Consider the following 10,229-nt stretch of genomic DNA (forward strand, 5'->3'; position numbering starts at 1 on the left):
GTTAAGAACAAATTCTTATTTTACAATGACGGCCTACCCCGGCCAAACCCTAACCTGGATGACGCTGGGCCAATGTGACAAATAAAATGTTAAATGGTGTGGTAACAGTACAATACATGTATAGTTATAGTTGCAAAATAATATTTGAACGGAGTGAAAAGGAATAGAAACCATGTATTTCATACCATTCCACTAATTCTGCACCAGTCATTACCATCGGCCCATCCTCCCCAATTAAGGTGCTACCAACCTCCTCTGCCAATAACAGACCAAGAACAGATTTAAGTCAAAGCTTTATTTACATATGGCAAGCAGTGGAAAGGAACATCTCTGCTGGTTTAGGAATCATATCAACACATCATGATAAATCACAAAGTTATTTGTCGCTTAAATAGAGCATCATGTTCCTGACAAATTGGCAGAGATGGCACATACAAACTCTTTATAAAAAATCTGTATAAAATCTTTCAAAATTATTTGAGGCATTTATAAAAGTTTGATTTGAAAATGTCAACGTGCAGATGGTTCAAATGGCTTTGGTTCAGTTACCTATTGGATATAGGACTTAGACTACCTTTGGTCATTCTGATATGGTCAACTGACTTGTGACCAAAGCACACAAATCCCAATGGCTTGGTTCTGGCAAATGTTATGTGGGTGAGGAGTGTGGTGGGGAGGTGTAACGGGGAAAAAGGTGCAGAGGAGGTGAGGTGAGGAGATAAGGGAGAAGGGGTGAGGGGATGAGAGGTGAGGAGGGAGAAGAGATGAGGGTCAACTGTTGATGTCAGAGCTAACACATCTCTCAGTACCCTGCCTCCACAGAACCCCATACAGACAGCTGTCCACACACACACCTGTCCCAATACATGTATGCTGTGTATGTGGACTGAGAGACGACATTCACTTTCTACACACACGCCAGCAGCTGCACTATGGTCACAGTCCCGGACCAGCCGGCACCGAGGGGTATGCTGGGAATTAACTGCATGTCCAGCTGCTCCCTCCACACACATATACACTTGATTGACCTCACTGTCAACATCAAGTCTCTATGCATAACAACAATATGAAAAACATTTACTTGTTTTCAATTGTTAGGTGGTTTTTTTTTGGGTTTTTTTTTTTACAAATGGAAGGCACTTCAGAATTCAAAAGAGTTCACTTATAGGCAACACCCTCCCATCCCTGTCCTTCAGGCCACGATGTTGCTCAATGGGGGTGCCTAATACCCCTCCAAATTGATGGATGACAGTGTTTGGGGATCCTTCCCCCTCTAAACATTGTCTGTGGTCCTGGGTCTTTCAACCCACTACAGTCGGTTCCTACTTTCACCCAGAGCAACTTACAGTCTGTATCGCAGTAAACATCCCTTATGGGGAACTGAACAACCGTGGCATCGTCGGCCAAACGTTCTAAGCCGCTGGGTCAGTGTGTGTCTAGGTGTGTGTCTAGGAGGCAGGGCAGCAGCCAGAGGCAGTGTGTTTGTGTAGCAGGGACATGCGGCTGAAGGTGCGAGAGCAGGAACAACACTGGTACTTCTTCACCTCAGAGTGGGTCTGCATGTGGGCCCGCAGGTTGGAGCGGTCCGCAAATGCACGGCTACAGTGTTGGCAGGAGAACGGGCGCTCACCTGAAAGGGAGAGAGACAGATGTTAGGAGACTTGTCTTGATAAAGATTGTGTAACCAAAACATCAATGATGTGCAATCCCCTTTGCTGACTCAAGCCTTTTGATTGACTTATTTCCTCGCATAAACACAGAGATAAGATAGTGTCACCAGGAGCAATAACATGTGTTTACACCTCAGGGGACATTAATACATATCAATGCCTGGCCAATCCCTAAGCTTCAACCAGTTTGAACTGGAAATGTCAACCTACCAGGCCCCCACATAAAAATTGGTTTATTAGTCACATGCACAGGGTCGCAGATGTAATTGCAGGGTACAGTGAAATTCTTAAGCGCCAACAGTGCAGGTCCAAGAGAAGTGAGTGAAACAATAAAAATAGTGAAATAAATAAGGGTTATTACTATGTAATTACAATGTGTACAACTATCCAACAGCGTAATAAGGACCCCTATAACAATCCCAGTGCCATAAGAATGTAGAGGGTAAGACTCACCAGTGTGTGTGCGGATGTGTCCTCTGAGCAGCCAGGGTCTGGAGAAGGCCTTTCCACAGGTGGTGCAGACGCAGGGCAGGGTGTGTGAGCGGATGTGCATCTTCAGAGCCCCCAGGCTGGTGTACTCCTTTGGGCAGTTTTTGCAGTGGAAGGCTGGTCGAGGCAAGGCCTGGCTGGGTATGGAGCTGATCTCGCTGCCCCTGGGGCAGTGGGTGAGCTGGTGCCTGGAGAGGCCTGAGGGGCTGCTATAGGTCTTGCTGCAGTGGAGGCAGTGGTAGATGTGGTGGGGGGGTACAGGGCTGGGGGGGTCCGATGTGCGCCCTGCCTCCTCCTCATCCTCCCCACTGCTGCTGGAGGGGGAGCTGCTGAGGTCCAGAGGATCCGTGAGGGAGACAGGGGACACAGGGGAGAGAGGTGCAGGGAGGGCGTCCATGTTGAAGAGCAGGGCGGTGGGGTAGTAGGTCAGCACAGAGCTGTTGTCCCTCATCGGGAGCTCAGCAAGAGGATAGCTCTCTGGGATGACTGCTGAGAGAGAGGGGGGAGATGTTATAAATGTTTAGAGAGAGCTGGAGGGGGTGAGAAAGAGTCAGTTAAATCTAATTACACAGGTAACTTGTTTTCCTTCTCAGTGTCTTGTTACAGTCAAACTCAGTGTTCAACGCAGCCCTGTTCCAGCCAAATGACTCGATTAGCTAACTTCCCAAGTCACCATAGGCACTTGCCGCAAAGAGATGGGCCACAACTCTTACACACACACACACACACACACACACTTAAATGCACCAATAAAAAATGTGAACCCTTTCCTGTTAAGCGCCTTGTGCACCTTGTTACACACTAGGTGCCAAGGTTGACACAACCGTATTCACACACTAGCCATTATTGTCCATCTGCCTCTCTGGCTCCTCACCAAATAGGCCTATTAAGCCAGCCTCATCTCATAGACCAGACTTAACATTGTAAATGGAAATCCGGGAAACTCAAATAAAATATAATATGTTAAGTTTGGTATGGTTACAAAAGACAGAAGGTTACTTAAGGCAAAAACGAAAGTAGGTTGGTCGGTTGTGGTGGAAGCAACTACTTAGTACTTTGCAACTACTTAGCATGTTAGTTAACCTTTCCCCTAACCCTTTTTAACCTAACCTTAAACCTAGCTAATGTTAGCCACCTAGCTAACGTTAGTAACGCTAATGTTGGCAACAACAAATTGGAATTCATTACATTATCATACATTTAGCAAATTCGTAACATACATACGAAATGGATGATGACGTCCACCTAACATACTATTTGAAGTGTCCCGGATTTACTTTTACTATGTTACATCTATTCCTGAGTCCAGGTTGCAGCAACGCTATGTCCGCAGCTTATTGACACCGGATCGCCAAAACACTGGAGGGGTCGTGGTCCCGACTGTTAAACGGGTTCATGAGGATGTATCAACGGAAAACGGTCTGTTTTTTTGGTTGCGCGCTCACCAAGGTGAATTCATGACATCGAACCGTTATGAGGTGCACTTGCTGTTAGGCTACACTACTTAAAATCTAGGCTAACCTCGATTAAAATATACATGTGTTCTCTTAGTCATTTTAACAAAAATAGCCAACTTTGTGCAGAATTAGAAGTTTTGATTTAAACAATTTACCATTCTGGCTTTCCAACTCGCTGTAATTTGGCCTCTTGTTGGTGAAATACTTCTTGACAAGAAATGACCGAGGCATCTTTGCACGCCTGGAATATTTCTGTTTTTGCAGATGAAGAATGACTTCTGCTCTTTCCTTGCAGGGTGGTGCCCGTCTCCCAAACCTCTCAGGGAAGGAATTGAATCACAGCGTTCCAAGACACCTCACTATGCACCACTCAATGCAGCACACAGAATCTGTCCACTCCAAAAGTCCAAAGATACTTTCTTGTTTCCAAAGAGGCGCAGTTGTTGATAAAAGGATGATACAATCGACCACCAGATAAAAGATAAGTTGGAGCAGGGAGTCTGCCCCCTGATATAGCAGCTGAGGGGGGAGAGGGGGTGGGCAAGGATATCCCCGCCTCAAGACACACCCGCCCCAAAATACGCGCCACTAGGATCCTTGCTGACTGCAGGTGCCCGATCGATGATGGACGCGCTTGGCTTGCAGACCAGAATCTATTCACATTACAATCCAAAATTGCTAATTGATTGCAGGCGAAGCGCATTCCGAAGAAGATTATGCAAATACTTAATTGTCCTGTTGTCACCTGTCTGCACTGGTGCGCAAGACCACTGATTATGACTAATTCGGTTTGCTACAACAAACGAAAAAAATATTTAGTAGAAATTACGTTTAAAACAGGATTATAGAATGCATACACTATTTCCTATTTCTTTCCTTTTTTAAATCGCTAATAACCCTTAGCATATTGTATTTATTTAAAAACAATAGACAGGCCTAATTGAATCAGAATTTTATCTTCAAAACACCGTTTATAAACCCACAAGAGTTTGTTGAACGCTCTCAGGTGACATTCCATGTAGCCTGCCTAATGGAAATAGGCCTAGAATAAACGCTGTTCCTCAGATAATTGCTCCCAACTGAAGCTGGAGCGTCCTCTGTTGGAACAAAGCAACACGGCCACTGAAACTATAATGTGTGTCACTGAACACCTTATCAGCAACTATTAGTTTAACAACAATTCAGATGTAGGCCAACTTTTTATATCGTCAATTCTGCACAACTGCGTGTTTTTACGGAGCCGTTAAGAGGGTATGGGGCTGTGTGTTATAGCCTATGCCATGTCAACTGTGCTTTGGTTAAAAATGGACTCCAACCTCCCTGAATTATCCACGAACAATGGCAGCATTTACGCACACAGAGGCAAGGAGACAGTTGTATTAACGCGCTGCAGACAAGCGCACCGTTCTCCTCTTTCCACACAAGGAAGCGTGCTCTTCATTCATGCTCTCCACTGCAGGAGCTCTGCGGGAAACCACCCGACTTGCATGAAAAGAGGAGCTGTTCTCTCGCATGTGTTCGCAGTGGGACCGGGAGGGAAATTAACCGAACCGACAGGAACAATATGACGCCGTAAAACCTCGCTAAAGTGCCCATGGTGCCATGAAATTCACTGACCGTGTCAACCCCCAGAAGAGGTTACACACAGAGACACTGTTTGACACTTCTGTGTGCCATATATTTAATTGGTTTGTGTCAGGGTGTTGCCTAAGTAAGTCGAACTTTGTAAAAAAAAACTGTTCAAGGAAACAGTTAAACATAGAAATAAAATTAGGCCTGTAATTCAATGTAGTTTAGGCCTTGTTAGTTAGTAGGTTAAACATCCACAGCTACCTAGGCCGGATAGAACCAGATAACTGGTGGTGTTGAGGTGCCAGTCGCCCTGTCCATTAGGCGTGAGTGTCCCTGTTTAACATAACGAAAGGGGGGCCAAATGGCATATGCCATCTTGCGCCGAGTGAAGGGGTGAGGGGTGTACACCTGTCTATAGACGCCATTGTTCTGGAACCCAGGAATGTCACCGCAACAGCATGCCTGATGGTTCACACGTCGTTAGCGCGCTCGTTCACACCGACGCCGTGCAGACTGGGGGTCATGGGGGCAAGGCCGCTGTAAAAACTAAAAGCTAATCGCGTAGACATACAAGAAAGTAGTAGAACTATACATCATTCAAATACGACCATAGTAGGTACATATGTGAAGGTACTATTATCCAAAGTGTGCCACACAGAAGCTGCGCTTTTGTGTCAATCAAGTGTACTTTAGGTCACTTGTTTTTTGTCGTTTGTTTTCAGGTGGAGCTTTTGGGTGCTTTGTAGGCCTACAGTGTGTGTTTTTGTGTGTCTTTGTGTGTGTAGCCTATGTGGTGGTGGGGGAGGGGTCTTGCTTTCTACTGTCTTGCTTTTAGGAGTATATCCTTTACATTTAGGTCTTTATCATTTAGGACTGTATCCTTATGGTAGCCTATATTGTTGTCTTTACTCTAACATCATTAGCAGGTAACTTATTTGCTAAATCAAATAAAATGTTATTGTATTTGTCACATGTGCAGAATACTGTGTTGTGTTGTCCTGGTGACATTGACCTGGTGACATAGAGGGAGCAGGTTAAATGTGAAATGCTCTCAGTTAAGAACAGATGTCTTCCACTTGTGGCCTGAGGGGGTTATCAGCCTCTCTTCATCCACTCTTCAGCCTCTCTTTAGCCTCTTCATCCTCTCTTCAGCCTCATCATCCTCTCTTCATCCTCTCTTTAGCCTCTTCAGCTTCTCTTCAGCCTCATCAGCCTCTCTTTAGCCTCTTCAGACTCTCTTCAGCGTCTCTTTAGCCTCTTCATCCACTCTTCATCCACTCTTCATCCTCTCTTCAGCCTCTCACCAGACTCTCTTCCGCCTCTTCAGTCTCTCTTCAGCCTCTCTTCATCCTCTCTTTAGCCTCTTCAGCCTCTCTTCAGCCTCTTCATCCTCTCTTCATCCACTCTTCAGCCTCTCTTCAGCCTCTCTTCATCCTCTCTTCAGCCTCTCTAGCCTCTTCAGGCTCTCTTCAGACTCTCTTCAGCCTCATCATCCTCTCTTCAGGCTCTCTTCAGACTCTCTTCAGCTTCTCTTCTCTATCAACGCCACATGCAACAATTTCAACAATTTTACTTAGTTACAGTTCATATAAGGAAATCATTCAATTTAAATAAATAAATTAGGCTATGGATCTATGGATTTCACATGACTTGGCAGGGGTGCAGCCATGGGTGGGCCTGGGAGGGCATAGGCCCACCCACTTGGAAGCCAGGCCCACCCATTGGTGAGCCAGGTCCAGCCAATCAGAATTAGTTTTTCCCCACAAATTTACTTTATTACAGACAGAAATGGCATGGTTACACGTGGTCTGCGGTTGTGAGGCCAGTTGGACGTACTGCCAAATTCTCTAAAACGACGTTGGAGGCAGCTTATGGACATTCCTGTAGTCAGCATGCCAATTGCACGCTCCCTTGAAATGTAAGACATCTGTGGCATTGTGTTGTAAAACTGCACATTTTTAAAGTGGCCTTTTATTGTCCCCAGCACAAGGTGCACCTGTGTAACGATCATGCTGTTTAATCAGCTTTTTGATATGTCACACCTGTCAGGTGGATGGATTACCTTGGAAAAGGAGAATTGCTCACTAACAGGGATATAAACACATTTGTGCACCAAATTTGAGAGAAATATGCTTTTTTATTTCAGCTCATGAAACATGGGACCAAGACTTTACGTGTTGTGTTTATATTCTTGTTCAGTGTAGATAGGGAACGAATGAGAAACAGAGGGATAGAGAGGAAACAGAGAGAGCTACTCCTGATGTGCCTTCTCCCTGTACAAGACACAAAAACACTAAATACATGACCAATCATTATGAACATCCACGGTCAGGCCTTTTTGTTGCAGTGGATGCCTGACTGATGGCAGTGGGCACCATTGTGTTTAAAAGTTCAGGATGTATGGAGAAAAATGGTGTATGCTCCACGGATTGGATCTTATTACTAACGTTTGCCATGAATAAGTCAAATAGGGTACCTACATTGGGATCTTAGAGAGGGCACAATGAGATCAGGGTTTTCAATTAAAATGTCCACTCATTTTCTGTTACAATGTAATATGCAGAGCTGGCATGACAGACAGACATATTGAGTATACAAAACATTAGGAACACCTGCTCTTTCCATGACATAGACTGAACAGGTGAATCCAGGTGAAAGCTATTCTCCCTTATTGATGTTACCTGTTAAATCCACTTAAATCAGTGTAGATGAAGGGGAGGATCCAGGTTAAAGAAAGATTTCCAAGCCTTGAGACAATTGAGAAATACATTGTGTATGTGTGCCATTCAGAGGGTGAATGGGCAAGGCACATTTAAAACGAGGTATGGTAGTAGGTGCCAGGCGCACCGGTTTGAATGTGTCAAGAACTGCAACGCTGCTGGGTTTTTCCACACTCAACAGTTTCCCTTGTGTATCAAGAATGGTTCAACACCCAAAGGACATCCAGCCAGTTGACACAACTGTGGGAAACATTGGAGTCAACATAAGCCAGCATTCCTGTGGAAAGCTTTCGACACCTTGTAAAGTCCATGCCCCGGCAAATTGAGGCTGTTCTGAGGCCAAAAGGGAGTGCAATTTAATATTAGGAAGGTGTTCCTAATGTTTTGTGCACTCACTGTATTTCAATGTAGTGTTTTTTTTGTCTTTACCTTTTTTGTTAATCTTTAATCAGTGTGCTCTAAAGTGCTGTTTTAGTCCATTGTTCAGCTACAGTAATAGCCCTGCAATGTGAATGTTCCTATTAGCATGTTAATAGTCCGACTTTCTGTGTTTTGCATTTAAAGACAATCATTTCCAATCACATGTTAACGTGGCAATAGTTCTATTTCTTTGATCAGAAATGATTTGGGGGTAATGAACAACAGATATGTTAAACCAGCTTTTAGCTTGAAGCTAATCTATTGTCAACTCCTGATGAACACAATAGCTTTGGACTGTCATGAATGCATGACTGAAGCATTCATATCCAGTGCAAATCAAAATGCAATATACTGAAATGTAGTTTGGACTATATGCACACCTACAAGAAGTCAATAGTACTTTTCAATATTTGCATGATAAATGTTTTTACTTCACTAACATTTTTCTTGAAACGTTTTAGATTTCCAAAGATAACGCTTACAGGACGGCTCCTCCGTGGTCTGTGTAGAAGTGTAGGGGGTTGATCATGAGGGACCTATCCACCCTGATTAGAGTGTTGATGATGTGGTCGTTACCCCTCACCTCTGTATTGTAGAGTAGAGCCATTCCAATGCCTTCCTGCCGTATGGTGTGTGTGTGTGTGTGTGTGGGGGGGGGGGTTAGATAAAGCCATATGTACTGTATGGTTGGAAAAATGTGTAAAAGCTTGTGTGTTATATCTACAGTATCTCATCCCCATACAGTAGCTACCTGTTTAGGAGATTCACTGAGAGACTATCTCTTTTGAACGACCGTTGTCTCCTTTGCCTCAAACAACAAACAACATTTAGTGGGCATGGCAATGCAAAGCCGCTTGACATAAGTTGACATTGGTGATCAAAACATATTGTTATGCCATTGCTATATTACAATGTTACGTCAAAGTGTTGACTAGAGGAAGAGAGAGAGAGAGAGCGAGATAATCCAATTTTGATAAACTCCCATATGTTGGGTGAAATACCACAATGTAAAATCACAGCAGCAAGATTTGTGCCCTGTTGCCAGAAGAAAAGGGCAACCAGTGAAGAACAAACACCATTGTAAATACAACCTATATGTATGTTTATTTATTTTCACTACAACACTGTACATAGACATAATATGACATTTAAAATGTCTTTATTCTTTTGAAACTTTTGTGAGTGTAATGTTTACTGATAAATTTGTATCGTTTATTTCACTTTTGTTTATTATCTACTTCACTTGGTTTGGCAATGTAAACATATGTTTCCCATGCCAATAAAGCCCTTAAATTAAAATTGAAATTGAAGAGATAAAGAGAGAGAGAGAGAGAGAGACTGAGCTGCCTGGTGTTCTGAGGCTTGCTGACCTAGCAGGGGGAGATAAGGTGTCTTTGAGGAATGTAAAGACAAACCATATGGACACACTCACTCGGCAGGCAGCCCTAAATCACCACTGGAGTCAGTGGATTAGTCTTTTAGCACCCCTACTCAAACTAAGCTCATTACCTGTGTGTCACTTCACTGTTCCCCATGGGGTTAAACTGAAGTGTGTGTTTGCATGCATGTGTGTGAGGAGAGAGGTTCACCTTTTAGGATGGATAGAATGGGAAACAGCAGGAAAGCCATTTGGGGGCTCTGTCACCCTCTGTACCTATAGCAGCATACTTGAATAGTTTTGGGTGTACTCGTCTGAGTTTGTTTCACAAACAGTTTACCATTTCACGGTTGTATTTTTTATTAAATGTTTTATTCTACTTTTATTTTACTAGGCAAGTCAGTTAAGAACAAATGCTTATTTACAATGACGGCCTAGGAACACTGGGTTAACTGCCTTGTTCAGGGGCAGAACGACAGATTTTTACCTTGTCAGCTCCAGTATTCATTCTAGCAACATTTCG

General features: G+C 43.8%; 1 protein-coding gene across 2 annotated transcripts; it reads right to left on the bottom strand.

Moving 5' to 3' along the window:
- Positions 1–276: 276 nt before the first annotated feature.
- On the bottom strand, positions 277–4,127 carry snai1b (snail family zinc finger 1b). 2 transcript variants are annotated; one of them, XM_014134685.2, is made up of 3 exons: positions 3,772–4,127; positions 2,124–2,645; positions 277–1,630 (listed from the first exon to the last, which is right to left on the bottom strand). In XM_014134685.2, exons 1-3 carry the CDS (start codon positions 3,845–3,847, stop codon positions 1,449–1,451), a joined length of 780 nt encoding a protein of 259 aa, XP_013990160.1. In that variant the 5' UTR covers positions 3,848–4,127; the 3' UTR covers positions 277–1,448. The 2 variants fall into 2 exon arrangements, with proteins under 2 accessions (XP_013990160.1, XP_013990159.1); XM_014134684.2 differs by having other exon boundaries at positions 2,124–2,648; positions 3,772–4,123.
- Between the last annotated feature and the right edge of the window lie 6,102 nt (positions 4,128–10,229).

Source organism: Salmo salar, chromosome ssa13, assembly GCF_905237065.1.
Source record: "Salmo salar chromosome ssa13, Ssal_v3.1, whole genome shotgun sequence".
NCBI lineage: Eukaryota > Metazoa > Chordata > Actinopteri > Salmoniformes > Salmonidae > Salmo > Salmo salar.

What these genes read in the sequence shown, in the direction of transcription:
- snai1b (XM_014134684.2), bottom strand. Translation starts at nt 3,847, where the DNA reads ATGCCTCGGTCATTTCTTGTCAAGAAGTATTTCACCAACAAGAGGCCA. An exon ending in CGAGTTGGAAAGCCAGAATG is followed by an intron (nt 2,649 to 3,771) that starts GTAAATTGTTTA and finishes CCTCTCTCTCAG; the next exon opens with CAGTCATCCCAGAGAGCTAT. An exon ending in ACACATCCGCACACACACTG is followed by an intron (nt 1,631 to 2,123) that starts GTGAGTCTTACC and finishes TCTCCCTTTCAG; the next exon opens with GTGAGCGCCCGTTCTCCTGC.